The 19,894-nt window shown below is 41.8% G+C and overlaps 2 protein-coding genes across 15 annotated transcripts in view; one reads left to right on the top strand and one right to left on the bottom strand.

Annotated features, from left to right (window-relative positions):
• The window catches only part of LOC105497253 (RNA binding motif protein 12B), a 36,032-nt gene extending 18,608 nt beyond the window's left edge, over positions 1-17,424 (bottom strand). Inside the window, exons 1-2 of one of the 7 annotated variants that reach the window (XM_071068006.1) lie at positions 3,442-3,622; positions 1,056-3,257 (exon numbers count right to left, since the gene is read on the bottom strand). The gene's annotated coding sequence lies outside the window, so the exon portion shown is untranslated. The other 6 variants (XM_011768237.3, XM_011768242.2, XM_011768239.3 and 3 more) reach the window with 6 other exon arrangements.
• A 217-nt stretch (positions 17,425-17,641) lies between these two features.
• Positions 17,642-19,894, top strand: part of LOC105497251 (transmembrane protein 67) — a 63,672-nt gene continuing 61,419 nt past the window's right edge. For all 8 annotated transcript variants that reach the window (XR_011606882.1, XR_011606880.1, XR_011606881.1 and 5 more), the window contains exons 1-2: positions 17,642-17,896; positions 18,526-18,614. Coding sequence is in view for 4 of the 8 variants with exons in the window: in XM_011768232.2 (XP_011766534.2) it covers positions 17,674-17,896; positions 18,526-18,614 (312 nt within the window). In the remaining 4 variants the exon portion in view is untranslated. The remainder of the gene's footprint in view (positions 17,897-18,525; positions 18,615-19,894) is intronic.

Below are 19,894 nucleotides of genomic sequence, written 5' to 3'. Positions count from 1 at the left end.
TTTATCTTAAACAACGCCAGATTAGGATATCCATTTCAGAATTACCTATCAAAAGTGAAGCAGTATAAGGAACCACAATTACAGGTGTTACAAAATGGTATTTTGTTCCAAGGGGAAATTAATCATCCTTCTGCAAAAAGGAGATACAATATTCAAATAGACATAAAAATTATTTAAAAATTTAAAACTTGCTGAAAATTGAACAACTGCTCCTTGATTGGAAGTAGCATGAAAAAAAGGAGTGATGGAAATGTTATATATTTTGAATGCAGTAGTAGTTACATGGGTGTATAAATTTATCAAGGTTTACTGAATTCTATCCTTATGGTCTATACATTTTGCTGTACACAAGTTTTACATCTACTTCAAAAAACTGTTCTACAAGTAAAATCTCAATACCAAAAGTTAAAAAAAAAAGACCTTCAATCATTTTGCCACATGAAAATTCAAATACCTAGTACATATTTATATCCAACTCTCGTGCTGTTTGTTCTCCTTCCTTTCAAAACATAAGACCAAATCAAATTAAGGCAACCATTCAAAATTATACAATAAATGAATAAAACAGCAAAGCCTGAAATTCAAAAATCAATTTTTATAACAATAAATCCAAACCTATGGGCTACTGTTTGGATACAATTTAAAGGTCTACATAAACAGCTCACACGTCTGAGCACAGAACCAAATTTCATAATACCAGTATAATTAAGGCAAATACTACAATATCCCTAAAGTTAAAAATCTCAATAGCACTCCTTATACTGCAAAAATAGTTAACTGGTAAAATTCTTCTCAGCCAAACAGAAAATGCTATTTATCTTATTAGTAATGCCAATAGCAGATTTCCATTTCAAACAACTATTCTTCACTCTACTAAGGAAACCCAAATGATGATGTAGAAAGTAAAAGTAAAAATTAACCTGGAATACTGGGATTACCAGTTTACTGAAAATCTCGATGTATTTTTTTTAAAGAAGTCTGTGTTTAATACTTTCAGGGATACCCAAACTATTTCACGAAGACTTGCCAAAATAATAATTATAATTTACACTCACTTTTTTTGGTGGAGGAGACAGGGTCTCTCTCGCTCTGCTACCCAGGCTGGAGTGCAGTGGTGCGATCTTGGCTCACTACAGCCTAGACTTACCCAGGCTCAGGCAATCCTCCCACCTCAGCCTCCCAAGTAGCTGGGACTACAGGTGTGCACCACCACACCCGGCTAATTTTTGTATTTTTTGTAGAGCCAGGGTTTCACCATGTTGCCCAGGCTGGTAGGGAACTCATGGGCTCAAGCAACTAGCTTGCCTCAGCCTCCCACAGTGCTAGGATTTACAGGTATGATCCACTGCGCCTGGCGTAATTTACATGTTTTTAATGTACAAATAAATGCTGCATTAATCAAGAATCCAGTACTTACACTTAAGTACCACTGTTCCCCAAAGTGGGGGTCTGAAGATACATTCACTGAGGTCTGTTTGTTTTCCTTTAAAAAGGGTCCATAGATTAACTAGAAGCTAAACTAGCAAAGACATCAAATTACTTCACACATTCTACATCTGAAAAATATTAATGAGGTTTGCTATTCAAGTATTTGCACAGTAACAACCCAAAAAAAGCCTATTTTCTTCAACAAACCAATATCCATACAAACACTTCAACAAAAACTATAAATGGCTTCTGGAATGCTTATCCATATTAAAGTCCCAAGACTCCCTCCTATGCAAATTGGCTTAGCTACTCTTTTACTGTTAAGATATTTTAGAAAGCACCGTAAGATATACATATTCTTGTCTCTCCTAAGCTTTTTAAAAAAATTTAAAGGGATTTACCCTGGGAACATAAATTCATCTACAAGAGAAATTAGAGACATTTCAAGGAATAATTATATCTCAAATTCAAAAAAATCTCTAGTAAGATCTTTTAACTAAGTAGTTTCATGAGCACAAATCTCATGAATTCCAATTCAAGCAGACTATTTAAAAAGCTTACTCTCATTTGCCACAGTTAAACACAACTAATGCTTAAACTTCTCTGCCCCTGAGACAGTAGGGTAATGTACCATTTATGCCTCCACAGTATCACACCTTGGAGACCAACTATAAAAGACCAGCTCTCAAAATGGGCACTTCTGTGGTTCCAACATGCTATTTCCTTAAGCAAATTCTCCAGAAATTCAGCTCTTAACACACTAAATTACAGAAAGCAAAACACGAAAATTACCCTAGTCTGCAATTAAAATTTTGCATTTTTCTAGTTATGAATGCAAAAAGTATTTTCGTGCCTTTGTGTTCATTTGAAGACAATAATCTGTTAAAATTTCTATGAAAAGAAAGTGGGTCCCTAAAAGGTCACTTAAGTCAGTGAAATTAAAAGCGCATTTTAAATAACTTCTATTTTTATACGATTCATCCCACTTAATCATCATTATAGCTAAACAATATGTAATGTGTATCTTCTAATCAAGATTTAACGGGATACAGAGAGGGAAAGGGGAGGGAGGCAGAATTTGAATAAGTAATATCTCATTAGATCCATTTGATTTTTAACTAGCGAAGAAAAAGTCATTTTCCAGATATGGTGAGAGAGAGAATTTTTTTAACTCTTTGCGACTAATTCGTAAAGCCCAAAGTCATGATGTAGCATATTCGCACTCTAAACGTGAGTTTCCCCTGGAGAAAATAATCTACACCAACCCACAATTATTCTTTATGATGATCCACCTTTTATAATGTAGATGTTTAAAATAAAAACCAAAGGAATGACCAATGAGAGCCATAGTCCCTAAGAAGAACTGTAAATGAAGACGAATCCACACGGCACAGGATTTCTCCCAACATCCTCAAACGGGAATCATCCGAAGGCATCGATTCTACAGCCCAAAGCCTTTGTCCATAACTCCCAGGGGTCAGAGCTTCCTTCTTTCGCGCCAGGCCAAAGTTGCTACGTGGGATCCGATGTTGTTGCCAGACTTTCAGCCAAAATCAGCCTTCAAATTAACCTGGACCGCCCAACCTCTGTGCCTTTCCGTTACGCCGTCTCAAGGGCAAACATTCCACCCTACCTCGCCAGAGGGTGAACTGCCCCCAAATCTAACTGAAAACACTTGCCCTTCTCAAGCCTAACGAGCCGGGCCTGCAGCGCTTTTCTGCCACTACTAACTACGATGACATAGCAAAGAAAAAGAAATACCTATGAAATCCTTCGAGATCTTCACTCTCAAGATCCCTGGGAAGCGCACATACACCACCACATGGAAGCTGACGGGAAAGGGAGAGTCGGTGTTTTAGCAAGAAAAGAGGGTGCCCTAACGGCAGGAGCTACGCTAGATACTGGCGCGGCCGCCGGTCCCGCCTTTCCCGGTTCTTCCGGCTTGGTCGCCCAGCCCTCCCCACCCCCGGCGCCCCGAGGGGAACTGCTTCGCACTTGGCAATAAACACACACCACTGCTGCCGAGTCGGACACACAAGGCCGGAGGCTGAGGGCACTCCTCGTCGCAGCAGCCTCCCCAGAACACGTAGAGCCCTCAGTGAGCCTAGAAGAAGATGGCGCCCACTGCCCCTCCGGTCCGGACAAACGGACGTAAGGTTTCTCTGCCCATGCGCTCTCCAGGCGTATCCCACCACCACGCTTGCGCACGCGCGCTGCCGCTCACCCGCTTCCCCTTGCTAGAGGAGGGGAGGCGGAGCCCCGAGTTGGCTGAGCTTCTGCGCATGCCCAGATTGTGCCCAGTCCAGGGACCTCGATTTGCAACAGGAGAAAATTCGGAGACACAGTCAAGGCTCAGATGGTAGATGTACTGAGAATCTTCGGTAGACAACTGTGGAAATTCAAGATTTCCAGAAGTTAAGGAAAGAGATGCAAAAGCAGAGAAAAGGCGACTTGTCTTTTCAGTGTTGCATTACTGTGTGGCGTAAAGCATCTTCTAAAAAGCTCCTGTGGCCGGGCGCGGTGGCTCACGTCCGTAATCCCAGCACTTTGGGAGGCCGAAGCGGGCGGATCACTTGCGGTCGGTAGTTCGAGACCAGCCTGGCCAACAGGGCGAAACCCCCGTCTCTACTAAAAATTAAAAAAAAAAAAAAAAAAAAAATTAGCCTGGCATGGTGGCGGGCGCCTGTAATCCCAGCTGCCCGGGAGGCTGAGGCAGGAGAATCCCTTGAACCCGAGAGATGGAGGCTGCAGTGAGCCGAGATCGCACCGCTGCACTCCAGCCTGGTCAAAAGAGTGAGACTCCATCTCAAAACATAAAAATAAAAAAGCTCCTGTAGACCGTAGAATACCACAGAAAAGGTAATTTTACTGCCTTAGATGTTCGCCAAGTACAATCCCAACACCTGGGGGCTTAATAAATGCATGCTTAGTCGGTTTTATAGACATTAATAACCTTGTAAAGTGTCTTTATAAATGTGTTCCCAACTTCTGGATTTTTGAAACAAGAGAACAGATGAGCCAGTACTGAAATTTCAGTAATGAAAAATCACTATTACAGGTATACTCTGTGATGCCTGCTACATAATAGCTGGTGAACAACCTTGTGTTTGGTTTTATCAATTGCAAATAACAAAGTTGTCCACCACGTTATATAGCTACTTGGTGCGTTTGTGGATGGATTCAAAGCTCGTTAAGCAGAAAGTACATTTTAAAAACATTGTTACAGATGACAGAAAAAGTGAGTTGTGGATCCCTTTCTCACTGCAAAATACCCATTCTTGAATGATAAGATTATAAGAAAGAAGAGGTAGTTTAATAAGAAAATAAAAAGATGGTTAACACAAATGAGAGCCATCTTTTACTCACTGGACAAATTATCCTCTCTGTGCCTCAGTTTCCTCATCTGTAAAATGGGGATACTACTAGTAGGGTTGTGGGAAACGTTCAGTAAATATGTATGTCTCAGATATATGTAAATAAGTGAGACTATTATAAGTATTTGTGACTTGTTTGAAATGTCAAGGCGATCTGTAGAGAAGCAGAGGATGTCACTCTGAAGAGCTAGGCTCATTGACTAGATATCATTTACTTTGGTAATCCATAGTTTGGTCCTGGCCTTGCAGTCTCAGGAACATGACCTTAAAAGTTAACATTTATTGTCCAGGCATGGTGACTCACGCCTGTAATCCCAGCATTTTGGGAGGCAGAGGTAGGCGAATCACCTGAGTTCAGGAGTTCGAGACCAGCCTGGCCAACATGGTGAAACCCTGTCTCTACTAACATTACAAAAATTAGCTGGGTATGGTGGCGGGCACCTGTAATCCCAGCTACTCAGGAGGCTGAGGAAGGAGAATCTCTTGAACCCAGGAGGAGGAGGTTGCAGTGAGCTGAGACCATGCCACTGCACTTCAGCCTGGGTGACAAGAGCAAAGCTCTGTCTCAAAAAGAAAAAAAAAAAAGTTAACATTTATTGAGAGTTTATTATGTTGCAGGACATATGCATGATCTCAATTTATTCTTACAACTACTTTTGGAGGTAGGTACTATTATTATTCCTGTTTTACAGATAAGGGAAACTGAGGCATGGAGGATTACATAGCTTGCACAAAAAGCCAGGCAAAATTGAACCCTACTTGGTTTGCCTGCAGAAGCCATTACTCTGTATTGCACAGAAAGAGGACTCTGTCCTCAGAGGCAGACTCCTTCAAACAAGAATACAGAAGCAATACTCTAAGAAATAGAACATGAGTTACCTAATCTCAAAAGGTGATTCTCAGTTAAGACTCCCTGGAGACATCCTCACTCATCTTAACAAAAATAACAGCTGTCATTTAATGACCACTTACTACAGGACTCACCTGAGCAAGTGTGCTCAGATCAGACTCTGTCCCCTGAGCAAGCTCTGACAGGCGTTGCCAGCCTCCCATGACCTCCTTCATTGTTCTGGGCTGACCACTCTCCTTCTATTCACACAGACTTTCTCCAGTGAGGACACTATATTGAATGTCTGTCCATTTTGGGTGTTTCTGAGACAGAGTCTCACTCTGTCACCCAGGCTGGAGAACAATGGTACAATCCTGGCACACTGGGTTCAAAGGATTCTTGTGCCTCAGCTTCATTAGTATCTGAGATTACAGGCATGTGCCACCATGCCTGGCTAAGTTTTTCTCTATTTTCAGTAGAGACGAGGTTTCGCCATGTAGCCCAGGCTGGTCTTGAACTCCTGACCTCAAGTGATCTGCCTGCCTCTGTCTCCCAAAATGCTGGGATTATAGGCGTGAGCCACCATACTCCACCTGAATGCCTTTTCTAGTCTGCCCCTTGCCTTTCTTAGATGATCATACCATTATAATCAGAACAAGAAAATTCTGGTCAAGGTAATTTGAGCATAGTCACATGATATTCTGGTTATTGAACAGTTTCTTATGCCTTTGGTGTGTCAGCATGAAAACCTAATCATTTTGGGGAATCGAGAGAAAATGAAGTTTCTCAAATGGAAAAACAGAAGACTAGACCCCAAACATGGTGACCACCCTGAGCTGTGGCCATTCTGTGACTCTGCTTGGATAATTAGCCTTCCGGGTGTTTCGCCACACTGCACCACCACCCACCCTTCATGGACAGTTTTGGTGTCAGAGAGTTTTCAGTTGCCTTTCCTCGGTCTTTAGCATCCACACGAAGAGCCTTTTATCACTTGGTCTCAGAGTTCCTTAATCTTCTCAACTTCTGGGACCTTTATCTTCTCAACTAATTCCTTGATTTCTACTCTGAGAGCCTCCATACCTTGACTTCCAGTCAATTTGTAACCCAAGGTCCTGGGTTTTGAGTATGCACTGTGAAAAAGTACCCACTTATAACTGTTTCACCTTGCATTCTTTGTTTCAAAAAAGTTCTAGGAAGAAGCTCAGCCCCAGAAAAACAAAAACCAAAACCGTTCGGATCCAGAAATGCCTGAGTTGAAGATGAACTTTGGTGAACTCCCTTTACTACCCTGCTAAAATCCCCGCCCAGGGAAGAGCTTATTCACCATTTTCTATACATGCAACTTATGTAGAAGCATGATTGACAATTGTGTCTTTGCTGTCTTTACTCCACCTGTACATACAATGACTGAGCTAACCAGCCCAATAGAAGCACTGTTTTCAGTGTTGCTTGGAGAAGCACTGCTTTAGGAACTATCCCCAGTGTCCTCCTTACTTGTTGCAAGTAATGAAATCCCCTCATTAAATCCTCCTTGGTTGTGGTCATTGGACTGTCACCTTCCAAGCTAACAAATCCACCCACTGTGTAGGTAACAAATCTAGCATTTATTAAGCATCATTGACTATGAGTCAAGAACCTTGCTAAGTCCTCTGTACCACAGTTCCAGAAGAAGAAGAAGAAGGAGGAGGAGGAGGAGAGGAGGAAGAGGAGAGGAGGAGGGGGAGGAGGAGAAGAAGAAGAAGGAGGAGGAGGAGAAGAGGAAGAAGAAGGAGGGGGAGGGGGAGAGGGAGAAGGAGAGGAAGAAGGAGAAGGAGAAGAAGAAAGAACAACAAAAACAACCGCCACCTTGCTAAGGCTTCTGAAAGACAAAGATAGAAGAAGAAGAACCTTGCTAAGTCTCCTGAAAGACAAAGATAAAAAAGGTATTGTCCTCTTTCCTCAAAGAGCTCACATTCTAGCAGAGGAGAAAGCACACACAATCCACTAGTCATTACACACAGGAAGATGTGTGTGTAATGGGATTAAGACAGTGGGCTCTCAGGGCAGGCAGACCCAAGTGTGAATAGAGCTCTGCCACTCCATGACTGTGAACAAATTCCTTATATTTCTTCATTGAAAGAGTAAAGATAAGGCCAGGCTTAGTGGTTCATGCCTGTAATCCCAGCACTTTGGGAGGCCAAGGCGGGCGAATCATGAGGTCAGGAGATGAAGACCATCCTGGCTAATATGGTGAAACCCAGTCTCTACTAAAACTGCAAAAAATTAGCCAGGCATGGTGGCACGTGTCTGCAGTCCCGGCTACTCAGGAGGCTGAGGCAGGAGAATTGCTTGAACCCGGGAGGCAGAGGATGCGGTGAGCCGAGATCATGCCACTGCACTCCAGCCTGGGTGACAGAGCAAGACTCTGTCTCAAAAACAAAAACAAAAAAAGCAAAAAGAGAAAGAGTAAAGACAATAGTACCCACTGTACAGAGCAGTCATGAAAAATGAATGAAATCATTAACATTCAGCACAATCCCCAGTACACAGTAAACTCCAGTATAAAGTAGAAATCAAGAAAGCTGGCTCAGAAATCAGAATATCATAGTTCCAAGCCTAACTCTGCTACTTGCCAGCTATATCACTTTAGTTGCTGAATCTCTCTGTGCCTTAATTTCTTCATGTATCAAAGGAAGATGAAAATAGTAGGGTTGTTGTGTAGATAAAATTAGTACACACATACATACACACATATACACACACTCACACATACACATATAAACATTAAGCAAGACACGTAGTAAAGCACCAAGAAAGTCACATAGCATGTTTCTCTGATGTCCCTCATGCTCTTTGCCAACTTGTCCCCTGCAGTGGTCCTCAGAGATGCAACTACAAAACTCCTAGGGATTATTGGAGCATGATTTGGACACTGCTGATCAAATAAAGGAGCTTGGTCTGGTCAGTTGTGTGTGACAGAAGTTAGATTCAAGAGACTCAACAGAATTAACAAATGATTTGTGGTAGATAGAACTGAACAGGACCTCCAAATTCCAACTTGGGTAATTTTTTGCCTGAGTTAAATGGGAGTCTTGTCTCTGGGGTCTTGACTGACACTCTATCAATGTTATAGGTTCAGAAAGGAGGTATGTAGAAAGGATACTGGATAAAATCTCTTGATTTACTGCTGGAGCTTTGGATCACAAATCTCAGGTGAATCCATTTAGTGAATAGGGCAAGACCCCATGTAAAACAGGATGTCCTTCTGCTTAGCCTTCCTTTCCGCCTGGGTACCATCCAATCCCAGGTGTATAAAACAGAAGAAAGCAGTAAGAGGAAGACCTAAAGCTCTAAAAACAAACTCTACAGAGAGAGAGAATTTAAGGAGAAAACCAAAAAGTGTAAACTCAAATGTTAACAGCAATAGGTTCTTGGGCTCTCAATCCAATAGAGATTGATATGAGGCCAAAAACGTTTTCCCAGGCAAGGTTTCATTGGAGCTTATGCCAAGGCATAAGAGGGACAGCTTATGCCAAGGCATAAGAGGGAGAGAATTCCCTGACCGACTCTCCAAAGAAAAGAGTCAGTTGGGCTTTTTTATTAGGCAAAGCATGGGAATTGTCTTCAGGATTAGGGTATGCAGGTCAGCATTACTGGTTGCAATGCTTATCTTGAGTAATGGGCCACCTGGTAGATTGGCCTGAGGCAACAAGGCTATAAATAATTTGTTTAATATTCCTTCCCAAGGTAGGGCACTCCACAACCTTGCTTATCTCCTAAGGCCAGTTCCTTGAATTCTTTAAGTAAAAGGACTCTTAGCAGTGTGATAGTGGTATGGATTTTGTGATCAGTGGGAATGCATGAAAGAGTACTCTAAGTGACGGTGAGCTGAAACTGTGCCCTGTTCCTACTCTGTCTCACAAAGACCATGTCATATGGACACAAAAAATCTTCTGTCCTTTAGGACAGTGGTCAGAGATGTGGTCGCCTGAGAAGTTTCTACTGCCCACTGCACAGATGAAACCAATTCACTGACACCATGGGATTGCAGTAAAGAAAGAGTTTATTATGCAAGACTGGCCATATGGGAGATGGAGTTATTATTCAAATCAGTCACCCCAAAGGTTTGGAGGTTAGGGTTTTTCAAGGATAGTTTGGTGGACAGGGGATTAGGGAATGGGTGCAACTGATTGGTTGGGGATGAAATCATAGAGGGCTGGAAAACAATCCTCTTGCACTGAGTACACCTCTATGTGGGGGAGGGGTTGCGGGGGCAGGCATAGGACCAATTGAGTCATAAGTCATGAATCCAGGTGGGGTCAGTCTGAAAAATATCTCAAAAGAACAATCTTAGGTTTTACAATAGTGATGTTTTCTATGGGAGCAATTGAGGAAGTCACAAATCTTGTGACCTATGGCCACATGACTCCTGAGCAATAAGGGATTGTAGAAACTACATCTACAGTTTAGCAAAATTCAGGCCCCTCCCATAATCTTAATCTTGTGCCCTTTCATTAGTTTCACAAGGGCAATTTTTGGGCCCTGAGCAAGAGGGGTTAGTTTTAGGAAAGGGCTATTATCATCCTTGCTTTCAAGTTAAACTAGAAACTAATTCCTCCCATAGTTAGCTTGGCCTTCACCCAGGAATGAGCACCCCTAGCCTGTGAGGCTAGAAGCAAGATGGGGTGAAGCCACGTTAGATTTCTCTCACTGTCATAATCTTTGCAAAGGCAGTTTCAGAGGTTCTGTTGTCCTGGACCCAAACCAACATTGGCCCTCTATCCTCTTCCTTGTGATGAAATGAGAGGAGAAAACATCAAGTTCCCCTCATGGTTTGGAAGCCAACAATAAACTAAAGGAAAGAAATGAGACACATTTTATTTTTTCCACTACAAAAAATGTGTATTAAATGCTTACAATGTAAAACAGGTGTGATGGCTTGCACCAATAATCCCAACTACTTAGGAGGCTAAGGCAGGAGGTTTGTTTGAGCCCAAGAGTTTTAGGTGAGCCCTGGGCAACATAGTGAGACACCCCCAACCCTGCTTCTCAAAAAATTTTAAAAACAAAAAAGCCAGATGTGGTGGTGCACACATGTAGTCTCAACTACTTGGGAGGCTGGGGCCAGAAGATTGCTTGAGCCCAGATGTTCAAGGCTTCAGTAGGCTATGACAGCACCACTGTACTCCATCCGGGGTGACAGTCTGAGACCCAATCTCTAAGAAAAAATAGGAAAACAAAATAAAATTGGCCAGGGGTGGTGGCTCACATTTGTAATCCCAGCACTTTGGGAGGCTGAGGTAGGAGGACCACTTGAGTCCAGGAGTTTGAGGCCTAGGCAATGCGCCAAAACCTCATCTCTACAAACAATACACAAATTAGGTGGGCATGCTAGTGCCTGTCTGTGGTCTCAGCTACCCAGGAGACTGAAGTGGGAGGATTGCTTGAGCCCAGGGGGCCGAGGCTACAGTGAGCTATGTCCATGCCACTGCACTCCAGCCTGAGTGACAGAGACCCTTTCTCAAAATAAATACAAAAATAAATAAAAATAAAATAATGACAGAAATAAATGCTTACAATATGCCAAGCACAGTGCTATGCTGAGGAGGCAGTGGTGACCAAAACACACACATATACACACACACACACACACGATCCTTGCTTTCACAAAGCCTACAGTTCTGAAAAGTAAAACTAATGAAAGAATTACCCAACTAAATGTGAATTTACTACAGGGATAAGTGCTATGGATGAGAAGCCCATGGTACTCTGAAAGAATTTCACAGGAGAGCCTGGCCTGGTCAGGAAGGGTGGGAGATGTTCCCTGAAGAAGTAATGAATGAGCTGCTTGGAAAGGAGGAGTTAAAAAGATAAAAGGAAATTGCTGGGAAGGGGAGGGAGTGGTCCAGGCAGAGAAGTGAAAAGGCTTGGCAGCATCCAGGGAAGGAAAAGAAGGTCAGTGCAGGTACAGACCAGGGGCACACAGGACAATGCAGGGCTGCAAGAAGAAGTCAGACCATGCTGAGGGTTAGGGTTCATGTTAAGGACTTTGATCTTTCCATTGGAAAAACAGCAGGCAGAGGATATATTAGGACTTGCATTTCAAAAGAGTACTCCAGCTGAGGTATGGAGAATAGATTAGAGAGTGGTAAGAGTATGTTCATGAAGAGGGGTTAACAGGTTATTTTGGCTTCCAGTTTAATGTGACAGTTTAAACACAGGTATTTATCTCCACTCCTTCCGGAAATTCTAATAAAATAACAGAGAAGAAACTTTTAAAAAGACAAAAACTAACAAGAATAAAGAGAATAGGGTAAGAGGAACAGCAATAAAACTTTGCAAGCAGGAAGCAAGTGGATAGGTGATCATTTCTTCTGTGGATCCAAGAGAGCTGAATCCTAAATTAACAGTGGGAAGAGCTAAGAAGCTATCTTACATGCACCAGAGAAGTCCTCAAAGGCTTAGGAGACAATAATACCTTCTGTTTGTGGAGGGGAGTGAAAACAGAAGTGACTGAACATCAACTTTCAAAGCACTTTCCTTCCAATACCTAGAAACCTGTCTCTCTCCCACTCCAACAAAAGATTGAAAGTTTATTCTCAGTGCATTTGCAAACGGGGATTCTATTTAATATATGTAAAAGAAGGGCATCATGTGAACGATGAAACTCACACCCTCTAAATATTACACCCAGGATTAAAATCTCCAAGGAGAAGAATCTTTCTGAGAAATTTGATCATCTCAATAGAATAGGGAAAGGGGACAGGAAGAATGAGGGAGTGCCCTAAGAAACAACCCAGGCAAGTCACTCTACACATTGTAGCCTGGTCAACAAGCCCTTCCTGTCTTTGTAGAGCTTCTAATTAGCTTGTCAGTGTACTTACTTTTTTTTTTTTTTTTTTTGAGACAAAGTTTCGCTCTTGTTGCCGGTTCTAAAGTGCAATGGCGCAGTCTCAGTTCACTGCGACCCTCACCTCCTGGGTTCAAGCAATTCTCCTTCCTCAGCCTTCTGAGTAGCTGGAATTACAGGCATGCACCACCACGCCCAGCTAATTTTCGTATTTTTAGTAGAGACGGAGTTTCACCATTTTGGCCAGGCTTGTCTCGAACTCCTGGCCTCAGATGATCCACCTGCTTCAGCCTCCCAAAGTGCTGGATTACAGGCATGAGCCACTGTGCCTGGCCACCCACTTTTGTACGTGTGTAAATGGCAAAAGATCACCAGATTTAGGAGGAAAGCCTTTTATACAAAACAGAACTTTGAAGAAACAGATTATACAACAGAGGAAAACTTTAAAACACTATTTGTAATGTACTCCGGGAAATAAAATATTGCAGCATGGAAGAATTCAAAAATACCATAATTAAGATATAGCCAGAAAACAAATGAGAGCTCTTAGAAATTAAATTTATAATAGAAGAAATGAAAAGTTCAATGCAATGTTTGACAGATAAGCTCATGAAAATCTTCCAGAAAGTAGAATCAAACAAAATAAAATGAAAAATGAAGCCTGAGCTTGGTGGCTCACGCCTGTAATCCCTGCACTTTGGGAGGCCGAGGTGGGCGGATCACCAGAGGTCAGGAGTTCGAGACCAGCCTGACAAACATGGAGAAGCTCTGTGTCTACTAAAAATAACAAAATTAGCCGGGCATGGTGGCACATGCTTGTAATCCCAGCTACTTGGGAGGCTGAGGCAGGAGAATCACTTGAACCCAGGAGGCGGAGGTTGTGGTGAGCCGAGATAGTGCCACTGCACTCCAGCCTGGGCAACAAGAGCAAAAAAACTCCGTCTCTCTCTCTCTCTCTCTCTCTCACACACACACACACACACACACACACACATACACACAGAGGCTGGGTGCAGTGGCTCATGCGTGTAATCCCAACACTTTGGGAGGCCGAGGCAGGCAGATCACGAGGTCAGGAGATCGAGACCATCTGGCTAATACAGTGAAACCCCATCTCTACTAAAAATACAAAAAAAAAAAAAAAATTAGCTGGGCGTGGTGACAGGTGCCTGTAGTCCCAGCTACTCGGGAGGCTGAGGCAGAAGAATGGTATGAACCCAGGAGGCGGAGCTTGCAATGAGCCGAGATCACGCCACTGCACTCCAGCCTGGGCAACAGAGTGAGACTCCGTCTCAAAAAAAAGAAAAGAAAAAAGAAAAATGGAAAAATAATCTGAGAAAATTAGAGGAACAGTCCATGAGGTCTAGTATCTGAAAAATAGGGTGTCCGAAAGGCAAAAAAAAATGGAGAGAAAGTCTTCAAAGGAATAGTTAATAGAAGAAATCATTTCCCAGTCTTAAAGGTCATGAGTTTCTTTGCTAGATTGCAACGTTACAACACGTGTTCCACACAAAAGATGACAATGAAACATGCCCAGATATATCACTGTAAAATTAAGAAAAATGAGAAGGTAGGGCACAGAGAGGAACATCCTGAAGACTTCAAGTGAGTAAAAAACAAGTTACACACAAAAGGTTAACAAATCAAAAGGGCACTAAGTGTCTGGAGATTGGGAATAAGCACAGGGTTCACCACACAAAGTACCCCAGCTGTAAGATCTGAACCTCACTAATTCCCCTTTCTGCACAACCTCCACTTCTGTTTTTCACCTTCTTTGTAATATTTTAATTCATTAATCTCGTCTTGAACTTACTTGCCTTTAGCTTTTCTTTATTCCTGCCCAGAAAAGCACATCCAGAGATTCAAAGGCAACAATAAAAAACAGGACTTAAGAGTGTGGGCTCTGCATTATCCAAAGCGAACTTGTCACAGAACAAACTTCAAAATTAGGGTTCAGCCTGAGTGGCCATGTAGGTTCTCAGCTTCGTGCAGGAAGGAATTCAAGAGCAATCTGACAGAATAAAGTGAAAGCAAGTTTGTTAAGAAAGTAAAGGAATAAAGAGTGGCTATTTCATAGGCAGAGCAATGGTATGGGCTGCTAGACTGAGTATATTTATGGTTATTCCTTGATCATATGCTAAACAAGGGATGGATTATTCATGAGTTTTCCAGGAAAAAGGTGGAGAGTTCCTGGAACAGAGTGTCCTCCCTTGTTAGACCATATAGGGTAACTTCTCTAAGTGGGCATGGCATGGGCAAACTGTCATGGTGCTGGTGGGAGTGTCTTTTAGCATGCTAACACATTATAATTAGCATATAATGAACAGTGAGGATGACCAGAGGTCGCTTTGGTCACCATCTTGGTTTTAGCAGGTTTCAGTCCTCTTCTTTACCTATCCTGTTTTATCAGCCAGGTCTTTATGACCTTATCCTGTGAAATCGGTCCTGCCAACCTCCTATCTCAAACTAACACAGGAAAGAAAATAAAATACTGTGTGTTCTCACTTATAAGTTGGAGCTAAACATTGGGTACAGATGGACACAAAGAAGGGAACAATAGATACTGGGTGCTACTCGAGGATGCAGGGTGAAAGGAGAGTACAGATCAAAAAACTACCTATTGGGTACTATGCTTATCACATGGGTAAGGAAATAATCTGTACCCCAAGCCCCCAAGACACTCAATTTACCTGTATAACAAACCTGCACATGTACTTCTGAACCTAAATTAAAGTTTAAAACAACAACAACAACAAACTGAAGAAAAGTATGGGCTCTGGTGTCAAATTAACAGGGTTAGAACCATGAATTAAGTGTGACCTTAGAGAGTCACTTATACTTTCAAAGCCTTGGTTATTTCATGTAAATTAAAGGTGATGATAACAGTCCCAATTTAGGATCAAATGAGATATTGCAATACCGGACACATTAAAAGTGTCTCCATGGGACTAGCCCAAACTGGGCCTACCCTGTTGATAACAAAATATCGTGTTACCTTTTAGATATAACAGAGCCAAAAACTGCAAGTCATGTAGCCCAGGCGTGTACAATAGAAAAAGCTTGGACCTCTAACAACACCCAAAACCAATGAATCCTTTCCTTGGAACCAAGAAGACCAGGACGTGACTGGAACCTGAACTTGGAACTCTTTCAAAAGTGATGGGTCCATTTGACTGGAGGATCGGGCCTAAAATCGGCCTCTACATACCTTTTTCTAAATGGTCAAATTTAAATCCTCCAATCAGCCTGCCAGGACACATTCATAAATCCTTTCCCTTGGCTTTCCAAGCCCATGAGTTTACCCCAGACGCCAAATCAGGGAGACAGATTTGAATGCACTCCTATATCCTTGCTGAATAGTTGTGCAAATAAAGCCTTTTTTTCCTCAAAAGCTTGTGCCACATAGTATTAGCTTCTGTGCGCACATTGGATACAGAGCTCATTTGCTTGATAACAAAAACAAGCTATTAATACCTATTATTTCTATTATTATTCACCCCCCAGCGCCCCACCATGTTAGATATTCCTATAACTTTCATTTCTACCTTAAAATTTTATTTATCCAATAAGTTTTCGCTTAGAAGCTATCTGCCACAGGTATCTTCCTTTAATATCACAACCATCTACCCAGCCACCCAAATCAGAAACCTGTAAGTTATCCTTGATTCTGTTTCTTTACTTCCTATGTCCAAATCATAAAATTCTCATAATTCTTCTTCCTGAATAGCTCCTTTATTCATCCTCTCCTGCCTCTCCTTTCTTCCATGGCTCCAATTTAGACTCTAGATTTCTACCTTAGCCTCGCAAGTGGTCTCTAACTCTAAAAGTTTCCATATATTTGTCCAAGTTTTTTTTTTTTTTTTTTTTTTTTTTGATACAGGGTCTCTGACATCCAGGCTGGAGTGCAGTGGCACGATCACAGCTTATTGCAGCCTTTGGGCTCATTGACCTCCTGGGCTGAAATGGTTCTCCCGCCTCAGCCTTCCAAGTAGCCGGGACCATAGGCATGTGCCACCCACCCAGCTAATTAAAATAAATTTTATTCGTAGAGGTGGAGTCCCACTATGTTGCCCAGGCTGGTCTTGAATTCCTGGGCTCAGACAATCCTTCTGCGGTGGCCTCCCAAAATGTTAGGGTTAGAGGCGTGAGCCACAGCACCAGGCTTAGATTCTTTTATTCACAAGAGGTGTAAAGGTGATCTCATTTTATATACATGTCAACTAAAGAAAAAAATAAGGCTTTTAAAGACTCAAAGTTAGTTTTATTTGGAGTCTTACTGAGGAATGCAACACTGGGGAGTCGTTCAAAGAGTTTATGTTATACTGCTCCAAAGCAGCGGTTCTGCCCACAGTTTCTATTATCAAGGGATGGAGCTCTGCATGTGCTCAAAAGTTACACTAAACATGCTCAGAAGTTACACTGGAGCAAAATCTCATCAAAGTTTTGGTTGGAGAGTACATCTGATTATAGGTTACAGAGGCATAATCTTTAATCCTGTCAGACGTTATCTTACGTACAGAAAGAGGCAAGAGCTAGGATCACTGAACGTGTTTTTTTAGAAAATGAAGTGATTCAAGCAACAGTTGTGGAAACCTGTGCTCTATCCTCTTACTGTCTTCAGGGCATTCTTCTGGAGGACTGTGTTCAGTCACTGAATCAGGGGCTTTGTGAAATTCCGCTGGCAACAGAATGAGCAAACATGGTTTCTTCCGTTTCCTACTTTGTCTCACATACATGATTTCCTATGCTCAGACCTGGCAGGAAAAATTTTTTATTTTTTCAGTGCTTAAGCTATAGTAATCCTTCACTAGGTTTTAAGTCAGTGGGTTTTTTTGACATCAAATTGTTAAACTACAAGTCATGTTTCCTTTAACGTGAAAATTACCTAGTCTGAATAAATTCTGATGTAAATATAACTCGACAAATTATGATATTTTCAACTTACGATGGGTTTATTGAGGGGAGGAGGCAGCCCTATCGTAAGTAGAGGAACTCTATACACTTTTGAAAATACCGCTGGGCTTCAGGGTTAGCCGGCCTCTAACCTACTCTTTACTGGACCTGCCAACTTCGCGCAGGGTTGGTAACCTAGCAACCAAGCAACACCAGCAGTGACTTCCGGTACCCAGACTTGGGTTGTCCAATCAGCTCAGCGGAGCTGCCGCAGAGGCTGATGGGGGACTGACGCCTGTGAGGCTGCCAGCGTCGGTACCATGGCGACGCGCGGTGGGGCTGAGGTGGCAATGGCGGCTTGGTACCTCTTATCTGCCCGGGCCGTGACCGTGTTCCTCCTGTTGTCCCTCCCTCGCTTCTTACAGGCCCAGACCTTCTCTTTCCCTTTCCAGCAGCCAGAGAAGTGCGACAACAACCAGTACTTTGATATCTCCGCGCTCTCCTGTGTTCCGTGTGGAGTTAACCAGAGGCAGGATGCCCGAGGTAAGACGGTTTGAGGTGGGCCCTGGCAAAAGTAACACTCCCGCCTTGGTCGATCCCTAGTCCCTGGAGATGGAGTTTCATCATGTTGATCAGGCTAGTCTCGAACTTCTGACCTCAGGTGATCCACCCGCCTCCGCCTCCCAAAGTGCTGGGATTACAGGCGTGAGCCACCGCGCCTGGCCCGAATACATATATATTGTTTAGTGACGTAGAAATGTAAAATTTCCAGCAGCAGTTAAGTAGTTTAATAGTTTAGTTATACTTGCGCTTAAAATGGTAGCAACACAATACCAGCTGTGTGTGACAGTCTAAGACCTTTATGTATAATAACTAATTTTATACTCATATTAATACTATGAGGTAGGTACCGATTTTTTTTCTCCTTTTTATTGTAGAGGAAGCCAAGGCAGAGAGTTTAGTAACTTGTTCAAGGTCATGCAACCGAGTAGGAGTACTAACTCAAGAAGTATGTTTCTGGATTTGAACCCAGGCAGTACTGGCTCCAGAATCCTGCTGTTAATCACTATACTGCTTCTCAAGATCTTCAGACTTATTAAAAGTTTCACTATCTTGGAACTTTATTTTTATTTATCAAGGATAAAGTTGGCTTTTTTTTTTTTTTTTTTTAGGAACTTCATGTGTATGTCTACCAGGATTTCAGATGATCTCTAATAATGGAGGACCTGCTGTTATTTGTAAAAAGTGCCCAGAAAACATGGTATGCATAATTTATTTTAAAATAACTTAACTGTAAAAGTAATAAGTTAAATATCTTTATTTTTCAAACTATAATGTAATGTTTAATGTTTCCCCACAAACTTTAAAATTACTATGCTAACTTTATTTTTACTAGAGTAAGTTTTGGGAAATCAGCGAAATTTTATGCAAACTTGGAGAAAACAGAAATGTATTTCTTTTAAAAATCTGAAATCCCAAAAACCACAAAGCTGTAAAAATTTAAGTTTTTGTTTTTACTCATAGAATAACTCGATTATGAAGAAAATTAGATGAATAAGGAATATATAGAGCAGTTTGGGATGTGTGCAATTTGGGATGTGTATATTCTTTGACTGATGCAAATGGAGTTGTCTTAGACCTATCATGTCAACAGTTTATATGATGATTGATGTTCATAATGATATCTGAGGTGTAATTATTTCATGAAATACCAATTGCATTAATAAATAGGTTAAATAATGTCTGTTTCTGTTTTGTTAGTAATTTCATTATATCGTAATTTTTGAAAAATTAGTAGTTACTATATATGATAATTCTCAATTAACAAATATATTTTTCAATCATGTTGAATAATTAAAAGTCTGTGTAACAGTCTGACATTTACAGTAATGTTTCTTTTCGTTGTCATATAAAAAATATTAATTCTGGGAATTTAATCTGAAGTTATCAATTGTCCTGATTTACAGCTATCTGTATTACTTGTAGGTCTGATTACCATTTTTTATATTACCATTTATTTTACATCTTTATAATAGATTACCATTTATTTTATATCTTTGCAGATGTTGATCCTACCTGAATTACCCATGATAAAATGCTGCTAAGCATTTTGTTTTTCAGTGACATTTTTTAAGTTATTGTAATCTTTAAATTGTCCTATATAGGCCGGGCATGGTGGCTCATGCCTGTAATCCCCGCAATTTGGGAGGCTGAGGCTGGTGGATCATGAGCTCGGGAGACCAGCCTGGCCAATATGGTGAAACCCTATCTCTACTAAAAATACAAAAATAAGCTGGGCATGGTGGCGTGTACCTATAGTCCCAGCTGCTTGGGAGGCTGAGGCAGGAGAATCACTTGAACCCAGGAGGCAGAGGTTGCAGTGAGCCAAGATCGCACCATTGCACTCCAGCCTGGGTGACAAAGTGAGACTCTGTCTCAAAAAATAAATAAATAGGCCGGGCGCGGTGGCTCAAGCCTGTAATCCCAGCACTTTGGGAGGCCGAGACGGGCGGAACACGAGGTCAGGAGATCGAGACCATC

This window comes from Macaca nemestrina, chromosome 8, assembly GCF_043159975.1.
Source record: "Macaca nemestrina isolate mMacNem1 chromosome 8, mMacNem.hap1, whole genome shotgun sequence".
NCBI lineage: Eukaryota > Metazoa > Chordata > Mammalia > Primates > Cercopithecidae > Macaca > Macaca nemestrina.
The sequence above is the reverse complement of the archived record's forward strand: the minus strand, read 5'-3'. Positions and strand labels throughout refer to the sequence as shown.